At 33.0% G+C, this 17,847-nt stretch overlaps 1 protein-coding gene across 1 annotated transcript; it reads left to right on the forward strand.

The window, feature by feature from the left end:
* The first annotated feature begins 13,032 nt into the window (after positions 1 to 13,032).
* Positions 13,033 to 15,343, forward strand: LOC136203327 (histone-lysine N-methyltransferase, H3 lysine-9 specific SUVH4-like). The gene has a single exon (XM_065994449.1). It carries the CDS (start codon positions 13,196 to 13,198, stop codon positions 15,119 to 15,121), a length of 1,926 nt encoding a protein of 641 aa, XP_065850521.1. The 5' UTR covers positions 13,033 to 13,195; the 3' UTR covers positions 15,122 to 15,343.
* Positions 15,344 to 17,847: the final 2,504 nt, after the last annotated feature.

The following is a 17,847-nucleotide window of genomic DNA, read 5'->3' on the forward strand; positions in this document are numbered from 1 at the left end:
AATGAATTTGCAAGATAGGAACGTTTAGTACTTTTTAGAAAAGTAAACAAATGTATTTGTTTGCATTAAGCAAAGAAAACAACTTTAAACTTTGTATGAATTATAAAGATGAAATAAATGACGAAACCTCTAATTATTTGGCTTTGAACATGACAAAACCCAATACGAGATAATTTCCCTTAATCAAATTAAAACTCTTTCGAGATAATAATTTTCTTAAGTGTTCAACAAAGTTTCCTTGTAAAGATTTTGAATTAAATACGTTTTAATGAAAACACCAGCATCCACTTCGGATCCTTTACCAAAGTGCTGCATAAAAATCTATCGAATAGAACAGACTTTATTAGATGAAATATAAATTGATACAAGTTTACAGAGAACATGGAGCATGGAAACATTCGACGACTTGCAAGTGAACGGGTTGTCAATCCTTTCCTTGGGTTTCGTTAGAGTTTGCCAGGCTCAGGGGCGGATCCTTTACTCAATCTTCTCGTTGAATCTTCGTAATAGAGACTGGGTCGGTCTACTACCAAAATGAAAACTAAATTGGAACAATGTCTAAACGCTACTAAACTTGTTATTATTGAATAAACAATGTGTGTACATCATATTGCTTTTTACAGAGTCGAAATCTAACTTCTGAATCACTTGACTCGAAATTTCTGCATAAATTCTATACTAATCTCTTTCTTCTACATATATTCAACTCTCCATCAACTCTTTATTTATAGATGTTGAAGAGTCTTGATTGAAGTGTCGTGTCCATTGTGGAAAGTCGTATCCGTTGCGAAAGGACGTCTTTATCCACCCGAACGATCGTGTTTCGTCGAAAACGAAAGTGTGTAACTAGGCCTCTACAGACTCCTGCTCGTACCGAGAATGTTAAATTCTCTACCGAGAATGGGGGAGCATCAATTGGTCTTCAAACGAAGGGAAGGAGAAGCTGAAGAACGCGTGTCGTGACCGAGAATTTGGGGGCCGCGGTCGCGGCACGGAACGTTTTTCACTTCTTCGGCTTTCGTTCTCGTCCTTGACTTGGCGTTATTAATTTTCGTCGTCTTCGACTCCTTTTGTAGGGTTTTTCTTCTGTTTTGAGCTCTTTTCATTCCTATTTGGATTTTACCAAATATTTATGTACCTTACAAGAAAGAAACATATTCGAGAGTAAAAGCTTTCTAAACAGTTATAAATAGCATAAATTCGTAGCAATATTGATGTAATTATTGATGATATTTTAGGTATATTTTGGGCTTAACAAATCTCCACACTTAATCTTTTGTTAGTCCCGAGCAAAATTTCACTGAATTTAGTCTTTAACTAATCTATTTATGAAAATAAAACATATATCTCTGTATTACCTTTTGAATTAGTTAAGCCGAAAAGACTAGCTTCGCATGGCAAATTTATACGCAAAACATCAAACTAACTTAGTATAAATACGATATATCATTCGTCTTGTATTTCCAATTTGGAATTGAAGCATTCGGGACGATATAAGCACGCATGTTATTGAGTCTTTCATCTCAAGGCATTTCAAAGCACAAAATTTCTTTCCCAAACCTAAACTAATATGTGAGATATATTAAATTAAAATAAGTACTTAGGTTAATTTGCTTAGTTACGCCCGAGATAAGGGGTGTCTTGATCGTAACTTTATACGTATTTTATTGCTTTGTGTTCGCTTAAGAGGTACCGACCATGCCATGGGTGGACGCAATCGTTACTTTAAACTTAAACACGCTTATTTTTTTGCTTTTAACGTTCCTTCCATACCTCGATTGTGATAAGGGTGGTCGCAACCGTGGCCAAAAGTAAACGGTACTTAATTTTCTTCCCTTTCATACCTCGATTGTGATAAGGTTGGTCTCAATCGTGGCCAAAAGTTAAGAATTCAACTAATTGATTAATTAATATGAATTTTATAAAATTGTAACTTTGGGAAAAAGAAAGATAGCACATTCATCATATATTGACTTAAAATTCAACATGTATTATGGCTAAAGTTTCCTTAAAAACTTCAATTGGTGTTAATGTAAGACGAAAACAAACCGAGCGAAAAATTGTTAGTTCAATTTAATGCCTATAAACCTAATTGAAAATTTAAAATAAGATTTATTGTATCATGAATTGCATGATATAATATAGAGATTAAAATAAAGAATTTATTTAATTAAAATACATTCACTCGAGACAATTTTACTAAAAATCGTATCGGATATTTGTGAAAAATTTGAAAAATAATATTGCCCGTATAGAAATATTATTTCTAACGATAATGATAACCTAAAAACAATCATAAGTTAAAAATATTTTAAACATATAAAAAAAATGTAACGTTATGAAAAATAATGTAAAAAAATTGTGTTGCAATATATGTTGCATTTGCATAAAGCAAGTGTTGCAAAATGTTGCTAAAAAAAAATTTTGTTGCATTTATTCGTATATATGTAAATGATATATGTATATCTCCTCCTACACTTAAATTGGACCATGTCCTCATTGGTGCAAAAATGGAGAAAACATAAAAAGTAAGGACGAAATAAGGCATACGATAATAAAGATATAAATTGTAGCAAATGAAACATTCAACATAAAATGAAAAATGGAAAATTGTACCAAACATAGGAAAATTAAAATTGTACCAAATTATAACATGATAAAAATAAAATTAAAGAAAACAACCTACGCTTGAGGCGGGGAATCCGGAGGTGTAGGTGAAGTCTCCACATTGCGGCGTCGGAAAAAGGAAAGCATCCGATGCCGAGTCGATCTATGCTCACGCCTCAAAAGGTTGAGGTTGTCATTCATCACCATGTTGTTTTCTACCAAATCATCAATTCTTAAGTTCATTTGATGATTGTTGGAATGGATTTGGTTCAAAATCCTCCGTAAATCCACCGGATCATCCGCTTGAGGTGCTTGGGGTTGTGGTTGAGCTTGGGGTTCATCCTTCTCTCCTTCCGCCTCTCCGCCGCCTTCGGTACCTACAAATTGAGAACTTGAAGCGCCACCACCCATAATGCCACGAAGATGGGCAATACGAGAGGCATACGAAATAAAGACGGGGGGACCTTGCAGAAGCAATAAATGAGCCCGCTCAAGAGCCGAGATGTCCAAAAGTGGAACATACCCACGGTAGGTGGACATGTCAAAATCAGCCAATTCACCCCGTGCTCCCAACACAATAGCGGTGATAAAATTACAAAGAGGGATCTGAATGGTAGTAGCCCTCGAAGCACGGAACAAATTATCAAACAACATACCAATGCTATCAATCCTCAAGCCTTTAAACAAACTATCCAAAACATACAAATCCCGAACCTGAATCTTTGAACTCTCAACACGCCCAAACAAGGAGAAACTCAAAAATTTGTGAAAGAAAAACACACAGTTGTCCTTAATCAACTTGTTTGAGGTGTTTTTCGAATTAAAATAGTCTTGGTCCGAAAGAGTTTGCCAAACAGCATCATTATCAAAATCCTTAGGCTTGTCATAGAAATCAGAAGTAGGGAAACCAAACATGTTTCCAATTGCTTCATAATCAATGGTGTAAGTGGTACCATTATTCCTAAAAGAGATTGAGGTTTTCTTCTTGTTCATGGTCAAAGTGACCAAAAATTCCACCACATATTCATTAATACGCGGAAAACGCATATTAACGAATTCTTGCCAACCCAACGCCTCAATAAAAGCATCAATTCTAGTAGAGAAATTCAATGCTCTTACCGAATGGAAATCTAGGAAGTGCATATCCACAAATTGGCGATCGGCTTGTGAAAAATGTTTGAAACGAACGGCTTCCTCCTCCGAGGCGATGTCGAAATAAGCTCCACATTGAACCCGAAGGCGATTAGCTTCCGTAACAGCGGGCTTGTTACCAACACGCTTAGTCCTTACCATGGTAATGGTGTTTAGGGTGTTTAGGGTTTGAGAAGAAGAAGAAGAAAAAAGGAATTGAGAGAAAGAGTAAAGCTTGAAGATGAGTTTGGGAGTTGTAATTGGAAGTGATTGAATGGAAAAGAGGATAGAAATTGGAATGAATAAATTGGGAAGAGTAAAAGTAGGTTTATGGGGAAGAGTTTGGAGTAAGGGATTGGGTAAAAATAGAGGTGATGTGAGGTTTGTGTAAGAGGTAGGTTTATATAGGGTGATTAGGTAGATGTATAGGTAGAATAGGAATAGGAATAGGCAAAAATTGTGTCAAAATCGGAATCAAAAGGGCATGTAACACGCGTGTCGCGACCGCGAATAGCAAAGCCGCGGCCGCGGCACGCGACTTTCAGGGAATTTTCCCCTGAAATCCGTCCGTTTTTGCTGCTCATATCGAGAATTATTAATTCTCGGTAGAGAATTAGTCAAAATGGGCTATTCGGATGCCTAATGACTTGGTTTGTGCAATTTTGTTGATGGATTGGTTCCTGAATGTAATATAAAGTGTCCCTGCACTTAAAAACTAAAATAAATAACATTAATTGCAAGGAAAACCAAAGGTTTAACCTTAATAAATTGAATTAAAGTGTAATAAATTGGTATATGAAGAATTAATGAAACTTAAATGTTCATTTATGCATATAAGTTAAAAGAATCATATTAAGTGCATAATAAGTGCATATAAATATATATTAATTATATGAATTTAATCAATTGAATGAATTAATGTTTTAAACTCAATGAATGAAGTTTGTGAAATTGGATTATGTGTGAATATATGTGTTAATTAAGAAAACCATGATTGTTCAACATTATGGATTATATATAGATTTAACCATGATTATATAAGAAATAGAACAATCATATATCTAACCTTTGTAAAATTAATAAATGAACTAAAATGAAATAGAAACTTTATTGAATAAAACAAAGTAGAAAAACAAAGAATGAACACAAAATACACAAATATTTACAAAAATAAAACTTATAAACCTAAACTATTCTATATATTCATCCCGTTCAAGCGGGATATTTCTAGCCTTAATACGATCAATTTGAAACTGCACGAAAGTTTCACGTTCCGGTGCAGACAGAAAGTGAGGCCTTGCGTGAAAAACACGTTTCACAAGTCCTTCGTGCTTGAGAAATTCATAGTCTATCGTCGGGAAGAATTCATCATCACTCCAGGGAACATCAATTGTACCCTTGGTACCAAGAATTATTCCACAGATTATATTGCCGAACCCAATCTTTTTATCCATGGATCGAGAAGCGGCGACAAGACCCTCCATCAGAATCTTTAAAAAATCTACTGCATTTCCCTGGAATACATCTCCAAGAACATAAAGATCTGTGTCACGGACCACACTACTAAATGTGCGACCGAATAAACTGTGACACAAGAATTTGTGCAAATACAGCATGGAGTTGGAGCGAAAGGAGTGATTATAGGCGAGTTTTGAATTGAACCGCTAGAAACCGGTGAGCATTCTCCAAACATCCGTGGATGTCATGTCTCTTCCAAAATGATGTTTGATTGTATCCCTCGGGGGAAAACCAAACCAAGCATGCAACTCGGGATAGCCGAAAGTGAAGATTTCGCCATCTCGACGAAAACTGAGACGTACCCGTCGTTTGTTAGTGAAACGAACGGTACAAAAGAATTCGAGTATCCAGTCGCCTATTATTGGAAATCGCATTTTGGCGAATTTTGTCCACCCTAGGCGTTCCATATAGCGGCTTATGTCATCCCTAATGCCAAGTTGGTTGTTAAGAAAATCATCCATATACAACATTCCAGTGAAGAATTTGTAACGGAGATTCCAGTAACGCCTACCTTCATCATGATTGAAGATAGGAAAAGGCGCCTCATATCGCTTGGATAAGTCTGGGCGTTTGTTGCTTGAGGTAGCATTGTGCCTTGAAGGTTTGTATTTGGTAGGCATGGTGTTGAATTTGAAGAAACAAAGTTTCTGTACTTAATGAAAAATGGTGTTTTTGAAGAAATCAGAAATCTGATAAAGATGAAAAGAGTTGTAACAGAACTTGAATCTTCTAGGACTAATTTATAAGATTTTAGATGAAATGAGGTGTTGTTTTAATCATGAAAAGGTATAAAATTACACCTTTCAGGAATGAAGAAACTTAAGGTTTCGTTTGTCAAAGGGTTCGTCTAAAGGTTTAGGATGATTCAGACCTGAATGTGCAGGAAAAACGCGTGTCGCGACCGAGAATTCCAAATTCGCGATTGCGACATGCTGATTTCCTTGCGGAAATCAGGCATCGTAACCTATTTCCTGATTCTCGGTAGAGAATTTATTATTCTCGGTAAGTTCAGAGAAAATTTGGACAAATCTGAAAAATAGAATTCTCGGCAGAGAATTCTAAATTCTCGGCAGAGAATTGCCTGAAACTTCAATTTCATTCAAATTTCCTAAAATTAAATCTAAAATCATGAAATAAACATATTTTATACATTTAAATCATAACATAAAGTCATCTAATCACAAAAATTGGCATTTGGAAAAATAAAATAAAATTAAATTAAATTAAAAATAAAATAAAGTAAAATAAAATGAACAAAAATATAAAAAGAAATAAAACAAAAGAAACTGTGATCGAAAAACTGAGTGATTTATACGTCAGATAATCTTGTTACGAACGGAATTCCTATTTGTGAAATATTTTCGTAATAGATTTTACATCGATTACCATTAACTTTGAAACGAATTCCGTTAGGACCTTCCAGTTCTAAAGAACCATAATCGAACGTTTTGACGACTAAATATGGTCCTATCCATCTGGACTTAAGTTTTCCTGGAAATAAATGAAGTCGTGAATTAAATAATAGCACTTTATCCCCAACATTAAAGTGTTTGACTTTAATTTTGGCATCATGCCATTTTTTCACTTTTTCTTTATAAATCTTTGCATTTTCGTAAGATAGATGTCGTAACTCATCTAACTCATTTAAATCGAGCAAACGTTTCTTACCTGCTTGTCGTAAATCAAAGTTAAGTTCCCTAATAGCCCAAAAGGCTTTATGTTCTAATTCGACTGGCAAATGACATGCCTTCCCATACACTAAGTGGTATGGAGTCATTCCTATTGGTGTTTTAAATGCAGTACGGTATGCCCATAACGCATTATTTAGTTTACAAGACCAATCTTTTCTTGAGGATGAAACTGTTTTCTCTAGAATCCATTTGAGTTCTCTATTTGATATCTCTGCCTGACCATTTGACTGAGGATGGTATGGCGTTGATACGCGGTGGCGTACTTCGTATTTTTTCATAAGCGTTTCAAAACTTCGGTTTATAAAATGAGTACCGCCATCACTAACGATGACTCTTGGACAACCAAATCTACAAAATATATCGTCAAGAAAAATAACGACAACTTTAGAATCGTTCGTCGGTGTTGCAATTGCTTCAACCCACTTTGAAACATAATCGACGGCAACTAATATGTAAGTTTTACCATTAGAAGGAGGAAAAGGTCCCATGAAATCTATTCCCCACATATCGAAGACTTCAACTTCTAATATGGTTGTGAGGGGCATCTCATCTTTCCTTCCTAGATTTCCTGTTCTTTGGCACTTATCACAACGAGTAATAAATGAACGGACGTCTTTAAACATCATAGGCCAAAAGAAACCACATTCAAATATTCTAGCTGCTGTCTTGTTAGCTCCATTATGTCCTCCATAAGAGCTAGAATGGCATTCCGATATTATGGATTCAAATTCATTTTCACCAACGCATCTCCTAATTATCCCGTCACCACAAGTTTTGAACAAAAAAGGATCTTCCCAAAAGTACTGTTTAATGTCGAAGAAAAATTTCTTCTTTTGTTGGAAATTTAATCCTTCCGGAACAATATCGGCTGCAAGATAATTAGCAATATCCGCATAGCATGGTGACATGACGCTTTTCATTTGATAGAGATGTTCATCAGGGAAATCATCTCGTATACCGTTAGTTTCACCTATAGGACCGTTCTCATCTTCAAGTCTTGATAGATGATCGGCGACAAGGTTTTCTACTCCCTTTTTATCTTTTATTTCTATATCAAATTCTTGTAACAATAAAACCCATCTAATTAGACGCGGTTTTGCATCCTTTTTAGCAAATAAATATCTTAATGCTGCATGATCAGTATAAATAATAACTTTCGAACCTAACAAGTATGACCTAAACTTATCACATGCAAAAACTACAACTAACATTTCTTTCTCAGTTGTGGTGTAGTTTAATTATGCACCGGAAAGTGTGTGACTTGCATAATAAATGACATGAAGTTTCTTATCATTCCTTTGACCTAAATTTTTTTTTATCTATTAAGCCCTCCTTAAATCCAAATTTCTAACATTTTTTGACCTGTTAGGACATCTCAAATCTAAATTTCTAATTTTTTTTTGCTTGTTAGATCCTCCCTAAATCCAAATTTTTTATTGAACACAATTTTTTTACATGTTAAGAATCTTAGACAACCTAGCTTAATTTTAAAAAGCTTTATATTGATACTTAAAAATTGTTCTTGATCACTTAGAATATAACACGTATGTATATGGAAATTTTTTTGAGCAAGTTCGATTTAGTAATTTTTTTTACGCACGCACGTACAAAATCGGCCCCCTACCGATCAATCTTTTATTCGCCACTGATGCCATCCAACTTGAAAGTCTCTTTCCTTTTTTAGCTGCATGATTAGCTGGTTTTCCTCTAGTAAGAGGTTCACCCAAACACAATCTAACAGATCTCCAAATCTTCCCTTTGCTTTAAGATAAGTTTAAAGAATTTTTTTTAAAGAATTGAAAAACATGATTTGGTAAATTGCATCCATCGTCCTTAAAGTTTAATATCGGTTTCATAAAGGTCATTAAACTTAATTTTCTTTCAATAAAATAATAAAGTTTCCTTTTTATTTCAATAAAATCATTCAACCAACTCAAATATAAAAGTTACCGAAGTAGTGACACAGAGAATCACGTTATAAATGACTGATTTTTATGTATGTATGACACTCATGTGGCAACAAAAAATATTATATTATTTTACTTACTTAATATATCAGGAGCCCTATGAGCTTGGTAAAAAAAATTGATGGACCCCTGCACTTATAAACTATCTCATTAGTCTATAAACTTGCTTAAAGTTACCTATCAGTGTCAGAGATTGATATAAGATATTGAACCTTAACTATTAGTTTGAGCTTTTAGTTCAATTGGTTCCATGACAATCGATAACCTAAATTTGTTTAAAGTGACATATTGACCTCATGAACTTGTTTACCGTGATTTAATGCCCCCGTAAACTTTCTTAAAGTGATATATACATTCCAACTTGCCCAAATCATCTCTTGTTCAGCCATGTGAATTTAGGAGGTTAATCATATCATTTTAAGAAAGTTCAGAAGGCTAACGAGACATGTTGTGAGTTCAGGGAGGCCAATCAATTTTTCTAGGCCTAGTGAAGGGGGCTCTTGATGTATTAGGCATTTTTTTACTTAATTAATCCACTTGTCACATCTGCCATGTCATATGTAAGTAAGACATTTCCAGTGTAACAGTCACATCATTGTTTTAGCGATTTTTTTATATTTGACGAATGGTTGTATTGAAATAAAAATTAAGTTCAGTGACTTCCTTTAAAAAAAATTCAAATTTTAGTGATTATCAGTGTAATTTATCTAAGTATGATCCAATTGAAAATAAAGGAAAACTTGAGGTGCTAACTTGATATTTCTCGTAATATCTCTATTGAGAAACACAATACCTGGTTTGAGTGAAGTCGGCATGATTATGTGGTAAAATCTTTTACCCATCGATATTAATTTCCAATCTAGTTGACGATTCCAAATAGAATTGAGTTTGCATTTCAATTCGGCATGCTTCCACAGGGATTTCCCTCGCAACAGAGTTATCCGACCGATGATAGAGTGCTCGCAAGCTTTCGGGCCTTCCTGATAGATTGATTGTGGGACTTTGACAAAAAAAATATCGAAATAAATTTTGAGATTACCATTTAAACAAACAAAATGAATTTTTTTTAAAATATTTTTAACTTAAAAAGGAAATATTTGTATATAAATTATTAAAATTCTAAAATAAATATGTTTTGGGTGCATTGATCGATGCTCATGAAAGTTTTGGATCTATTGTATAAAAGTTACTGAACTTTTTTTTGTTTTAATAATTGATTTCGGTAAATTCAGGAAAGGAAAGTATTGCAATAATGATGTGACAACCACATTGAAATAATTTGGCTTAATATATGTACTTATTTAAAAAAAAAGTCAATTATCCTTTGTACTTTGAAAGAACTCTATTAACCCTGAACTTTCTTGAAATGACCGATTAACGTTTTGAAAAGTACATACTTGCCTCCTGGACATTCTTAAAATGATCTATTGGCCTCTTGAACATGCTTAAAGTTTACATATTTCAAATTTTACATAATATCTCCTTACCTCGTTACATGAATTTTAAGAGTTAATAGGTCCATTGAGTAATTATATTCATCTAAAAATCTAGGTGGTTTTGATGGACCATTTTTTAAACTGTTTGTGTGTCTATGGCTGCTGACACGACTTGATTTCACGGTTTTATATGATGGTTCATGTTAGCCGATCCCGAATCATTTCGAGACTAAGGATTTGTTGTTGTTGTTTCTGTGTGTCTGTGGCTAAGGACTATACAATAGAGAGGAAGTTAGATGGAGAAAGAAATTGATTTGAACAAGTAAGAAGGTGGAAGGTGAATAGATGGAGGAATAGAGGTAAAAGAGAAAGATGGTACTAGACACTGGAATTATGATAAGGTAGGTACTGCTTATTCATTTGTCACAATTTTCATATCAATACAAAGATTTATTCACCACTAATGTTTAGAGAGAAAATAGAGAGGGAGAGTGGGTTTGTTTAGAGAGAGAATGAAAGTAAATTAAAAAGAGATGTGAGAGAAATAGAAGATGGTGAATTTGTTATTTTATTTTTGTTTTAGGTTTGTTTATAATAATTAGATAATAAAGCTTAATTTATAAAATAAATAAAGATAAAGATAAATAACTATTTACCATTTGATTTTTGACTTTTTTTTTTACACTATTAGTCAGTTTAGACGGTTTTTGCTAATGAAATGAACCATAAGTTACTAGTTTGCAAACTTTTAAACCACGTAATCTATGTTTGAAAATGACTCAAACCACAGATTTATTTTTGTACATTTTCAAATAAAAACTTTAACCAATTTACTCTAAGAATCCAATAGTTTAGGTAAAGTAAATAAGTTTCTCAATAGATTTTTTCAAAAAAAAAAGTTTCCCAATAGAAAATGTATAAAAAAAACTATAATTTAATAAATTAAATTAGAGGAGAGCCTACTTATGGAAATAAATATTACTAATATGAGCTATTTTTTTAAGAATACTATAATACAAAAATAAATAAATAGAAACTCAGTTTTTGTTTAAAGCAAATGGAGAGTCAATTCAATAAATTTATTTCCTTAGTAGTAAGTTTAGGTAAATAAATTTGAAAACCTATTAGTAAATTTATTTCCTTAGTAAATTTATTTTAAAAAAAGTTTCCCAATAGAAAATGTATAGAAAACCTATAATTTAGTAAATTAAATTAAAGGAGACTCTACATACGAAAATAAATATTACTAATATGGATTTTTTTTTGAAAAATAATAATACGAAAATAAATTAATAGAAATTCAGTTTTTTTTAAGCAAATGGAAAGTCAAATAAATAAATAAATAAATTTGAAAACCTATTAGTAAATTATTTTCTTAGTAAATTTATTTCCTTATTTACTAAATTTAAATAAATAAATTTGAAAACCTATTAGTAAAATTATTTCTTAGTAAATTTATTTTTTTTTTAAAAAAGTTTCCCAATAGAAAATGTATAGAAAACCTATAATTTAGTAAATTAAATTAAAGAAGACTGTACGTACGAAAATAAATATCACTAATATGGAATTTTTTTTTAAAAATAATGATACGGAAATAAATAAATAGAAATTCAGTTTTTTTAAGCAAATGGAAAGTCAACTAAATAAATAAATGTGAAAACCTATAAGTAAATTTATTTCCTTATTAGTAAATTTAAATAAATAAATTTGAAAACCAGTAAAATTATTTCCTTCGTAAATTTAATTTTTTTTTTAAATTTTCCCAATAGAAAATGTATAGAAAACCTATAATTTAGTAAATTAAATTAAGGGAGAGTCTACTAATAGGGAAATAAATTTACCAATATGGAATTTGGATGAAAATCAATTTGTTCTTGGCTCGCAATGCACGGCGAAATTCTCGACTCTAGGATTGAAAATTATTTCCATCAAGTAATTGTGCAACTAACACCAAACCTGGATTTTCTCCTGCATGAAGATAAAAGTAACTTGAAGGATTCTGAGAGGCATCTGCTATGATGCTTGAATGTCTAGAAACAGGTGGATCTTGAGTTGTTGTCATGAAAGATTCAAAAAAAAAAAAAAACAAGATGAAAGAAGATAATGAAATCAACGAAGAAGTGAGATCTTGATCGGAATACGATCAAAATAAAATGAAAATTAATGAGATCTGATTATAGGAAAGAAATCAGATGAAATAAGAAGAAATTGATATGAACGATGATGCACGGAAGTGCTCTGATACCATAACAAACTACAATTCAGAAGAATTGTGAAGAAATTGATATTCAACTATTGAGATGAAGAAGTCTGATACAAGAGAAAAGATGGAGAAGAAAAACGTAACTAAAACCCCTAATCTGACTGTTTATATATACATCAGATAAAAAGGAAAAGTAAAAGGCCATATTATCCTTACTAATGTAAGATATAAACTTAAACTACCCTTTACATATTTTATTCTATTAAATATCAATATGGAAATAAATAATAGAAATCCAGTTTTATTTTTTAAGCAAATGGAAAGTCAATTAAATAAATTTGAAATTTAAATATTTATAATTTTAAAAGGAAATTATACATGGATTATTAAAAAAACAATTAATGAAAAATATATATATGTATAAAAACTTTTCCCCCCAAATCATAAAATCTTTGTGCTTGTCTAAATGATGCTTCAATTTCCAAAATCTAGACCCTTTTAACTCCTGGTCTTCTTCCATTCTCTTCTCTTCGATTTCCCCTTCTAAACCCTAATCTACTGGTTCCTTTTCTTCTCAGATCTGCTGTTTCACTTGTTTGTTCCTTTCTAAATTGTGAAGATAACTCTGTTCTTGGTTCAAAAATGGAGAAGACGAACGCGAAGAAGAGCCCAGCTGTTTCATCTTCTAGAACGAGGCTAGGTGCGAGGTTACAGGCGAATAAGCAGAGAGCTGAGAAGGAGGAATTAGTCAGGAAGAGACTCATGTTGTTAGATGATAACGATGACGGCCGGGCTAAGAAGAGAAATAGCGTCAGCGGAAGAACAGTGAATGAAGATGTTGAATCGGTGGAGGAAAAGAAGAATCCAGATGAAACTTTGACTGGAGATGAAATCGCGATCGCAAATTCCGGCAGCCGTGGCGGAAATGAAGTGATGAAGAGCGCGTCTGCTAGGGCTAAGGAGACTTTGAGATTGTTTAACAAACACTACTTGCATTTTGTGCAGAAAGAGGAGATGAGATGCGCAAAGAAAGCAAAATCAAAGAGAGGGAAATCTGAAGTTGCTAAGAAAAAATTTAGGCGTCCTGATTTAAAGGCAATTTCGAGGATAATCCAGTCGAATTCGGTAATGTACCCGGAGAAAAGAATCGGAGATCTTCCAGGCATCAACGTCGGACACCAATTCTATTCCAGAGCTGAAATGGTAGCTATTGGGTTCCATAGCCATTTGCTAAATGGAATTGATTTCATGAATGATTCCTATAAAAATCAGTATCCAAATCATACATTACCTCTTGCTGTAGCTATTGTTTTATCAGGAATGTACGAAGATGATAAAGATAATGCCGATGAAGTTATTTACACCGGTCAAGGCGGCCAAGATTTGACTGGAAACAAAAGTCAGATTGAAGATCAAGTAATGAAACTTGGTAATTTGGCACTCAAAAATTGTGTAGATCAATCTGTTGCTGTTCGTGTGATTCGTGGACACAAATCCGCGATCAGCTATACGAAAAAAGTCTATACATATGATGGATTGTATAATGTGGCTCGGTATTGGACTGAAAAGGGGATTTCAGGGTACACTGTGTTTAAGTTTCGCCTGAGACGAGTTGAAGGACAGCCGGAATTAACAACAAATCAGGTCCAATTTATTAACGGACGAGTTCCTCAATCTCTTTCGGAGATTAGGGGTTTGGTGTGTGAAGATATCAGTTTCGGCGAAGAGAAATTCCCGATTCCGGCTACTAATTTGGTTGATGATCCGCCTGTTGCTCCGCCACCGGGGTTTACTTACTGTAAATCTCTTCAAATTGCAGAGAATATTAAGCTCCCTGTTTCTGCAAATGGATGCAAGTGCAAAGGTGATTGTGTAAATCCTCGTAAATGTTCTTGCGCAAAGCTTAACGGATCTGATTTTCCATATGTGCTTAAGGACGGTGGACGGCTAATTGAGGCGAAAGGTATCGTGTTTGAATGCGGTCCGAATTGTGGATGTGGGCCGGATTGTGTAAACCGAACATCTCAGAGAGAAATGAAGTTTCGTTTGGAGGTTTTTCGCACTCCGAAGAAGGGTTGGGCGGTAAGATCGTGGGACTTTATACCATCCGGTTCTCCGATTTGCGAGTATCTTGGGGTTTTAATGAGAATAAATGATGTGGACAATGTAGTTGAAAATAATTACATTTTCGAGATTGATTGCTTGCAAACAATGAAGGGAATCGGTGGAAGGGAGAGGCGAATCGGAAATGTAAACATTGATGGAGGAGATGATTCGGGTTCCGAAAATGCACCTGAATTCTGCATTGATGCGGGTACAATGGGGAATATTGCGAGGTTCATTAATCATAGTTGTGAGCCTAATTTGTTTGTTCAATGTGTTTTGAGCTCGCATCGGGATCTTGGACTTGCTCGAGTAATGTTGTTTGCGGCGGACAATATACCTCCGTTGCAAGAGCTTACATACGACTATGGCTATATTCTCAACAGTGTTCATGGTTCGGACGGGAAAATTAAAGAGATGACATGCTTCTGTGGTGCGGCGAATTGTAAAAAGCGCTTGTTCTAGGCGGTTAAGGTCAATATGTTTTTTTTTTGTTTTTTTGAGATAAGGTCAATAAGTTGGTACAACTCTTTTTTTGGTATGCTTCAATGACATTTTGTGAGATGAGGTCAATATGTTGGTACAACTCTTTTTTTGGTATGCTTAAATGACATTTTTGTTATAGTTGGTTAATGAGTTCTTGATAGGAAAATTATAGACCTCATTGAGTAACTACACCAAGTTACTAATTTAGAGGTTTACAATTCATGAAAAAGATAATATGATTTACAGAGAGAATCTGATTTAATACGATTATCATTTTTCTAATAGTTATATATCATATTTAACCATATGATATATAACTATTAGAAAATAGAGGGAGAGAAGATCGAGAGTCTATTTTGTTTAGTTGTTGTAGTTTGCATTTGTTATTTACGGTTTGTTAATGGAAGTATTGGAACCAGCTTGCATATATGTAGACGATTTAGAAGGAGTTAAAGCTATATGTAATTTTTACAAGAGAACTTGTATACTATCTAAACTAACCCTATTTGCAGCTTGTTTTAGTAGTGTACAACCATTTTTATTATGATCTTGATGCTTGCAATGAGAACATGTCATGATTGTTTTCGTTATAATAAGAGAGGGGGTTGTTAATACCACTTCTAAATAGTTGAAGGGGCAAATAGGTCGTCCTATAAGTTCAGCGGGCAAAATGACCAAAAGTGACAAGTTTAGGGGGCTGCGTATGGTTTAGGCCTATTTAAAATTACTAGTTATATATTATTTTATTTTTTTGAAACGACTAGTTATATAGGGGAGAGAAGATTTAGAGTCCATTTTGTTCAAGTATTGTTGTTTACTGTTCGCCGTTGTATTTTATTGTTTGATTGTTAGTGTTTGACAAAATTGTGAATGTAAAATGGCTAGTTATATATCATATATAACCATATGAAGGGAGAACGTACAAATTTAGCCTTATGATTATTAGGGGAGAGAAGATTTAGAGTCTATTTTGTTCAGCTCTTGTTGTTTACGGTTTGTCATATGATGTTTGAGTGTGAGTTTTTAACAAAATTGTGATTATCTGTTGTTGTTAATATCTAAAATGACTAGTTATATATCGTATATAACCATATGAAGGGAGAATATACAAACTTAGCCCTATATTTATTGGGGTATAAAAGATTCTGTTGTTATTCACTGTTTGTTATTTGATGTTTGATTGTTAATGTTTGACAAAATTGTGATTAATTGTTGTTGTTGCTATGTAAAATGACTAGTTATATATATATATATATATATATATATATATATATATATATATATATATATATATATATATATATATATATATATATAACCATATGAAAGGAGAATGTACAAATTTAGCTCTATGTTTATTGATGGAGAGAAAATTTAGTCTGTTTTATTCAGTTGTTGTTTTTTGCTGCTGTTGTTTACTGTTTATTATTTGATGTTTGATTGTGAGTTTTTGATAAAATTGTGATTAATTATTGCTATTAATATGTATAAGGCTTAATACATATGCAACCCCCTCATTTTACTCCCTAAATTTAAGGGACAATCTATTGACCCCCTAAACTTCCAAAAAGCCACCCAATTTACCCATTCTTTCCGACGTGGCGTTTTGGATTATTGCAGCTTTGTATTTTGCCAGGTCAGCGCCACGTCGGAGAGGAGGGGTAAATTGGGTGGTTTTTTGGAAGTTTAGGGGGTCACTAGGTTGTCCCTTAAGTTTAGAGGGTAAAATGAAAAAAAAAAAGATAAGTTCAGGGGACTGCGTATGTTTTAAGCCTATGTAAAATTACTAGTTATGCATGATATATAACCATGTGAAGGGAGAATGTACAAATTTAAGCTTATAATTATTGGGGAGAGAAGATTTAGAGTCTATTTTGTTTAGTTATTGTTGTTTATTTTTCACCGTTGTTTTTTTACTGTTTGATTGTTAGTGTTTGACAAAATTATGGATATAAAGTGACTAGTTATATATCATGTATAACCATATGAAGGGAGAATATACAAATTTAGCCTTATTATTATTATTAGGGTAGAGAAGATTTAGAGTAGTTTTGTTCACCTTGTTGTTTACGGTTTGTTATTAGATGCTTGAATGTGTGTTTCTTCCACAAAATTGTAATTATCTTTTGCTGTTAATATGTAAAATGACTAGTTATATTATGAAGAGAGAATGTACAAATTTAGCCCTATAATTTAATTGGGGAGAGAAGATTTAAAGTCTGTTTTATTCAGATATTGTTTGATGTTGTTTACTGTTTGTTATTCGTTGTTTGACTGTTGATAAAATTGTGGTTAATTGTTGTTGTTACTTTGTAAAATGACTAGTTATACATCATGTATAACCATATGAAGTGAGAAGGTACAAATTTAGCCCTCTGATAATTGAGAGAGAAGATTTAGAGTCTGTTTTTTTTTCGATTATTGTTGTTTGCTGTTGTTGTTTACTGTTTGTTGTTTGATGTTTGATTGTGAGTTTTTGACAAAATTTTAATTAACCGTTGTTGGTAATATGGAAAATGATTAGTTATATCATATATAACAATATCAAGGTAGAATGTACAAATTTTGCCCTATCATTATTGGGGAGAGAGGATGTAGGTTATGTTTTGTTCCGATGTTGTTTGTTGTTCTGTTTATTGTTGTTTAAGAAACTCTCTGTAAAATATGGAACTTTAGTTCAATATATAGATGAAGAAAACCTTGAT

This window comes from Euphorbia lathyris, chromosome 8, assembly GCF_963576675.1.
Source record: "Euphorbia lathyris chromosome 8, ddEupLath1.1, whole genome shotgun sequence".
Classification (NCBI taxonomy): Eukaryota; Viridiplantae; Streptophyta; class Magnoliopsida; order Malpighiales; family Euphorbiaceae; genus Euphorbia; species Euphorbia lathyris.

Coding starts and splice junctions, on each gene's coding strand:
- LOC136203327 (XM_065994449.1), top strand. CDS start 13,196: ATGGAGAAGACGAACGCGAAGAAGAGCCCAGCTGTTTCATCTTCTAGA.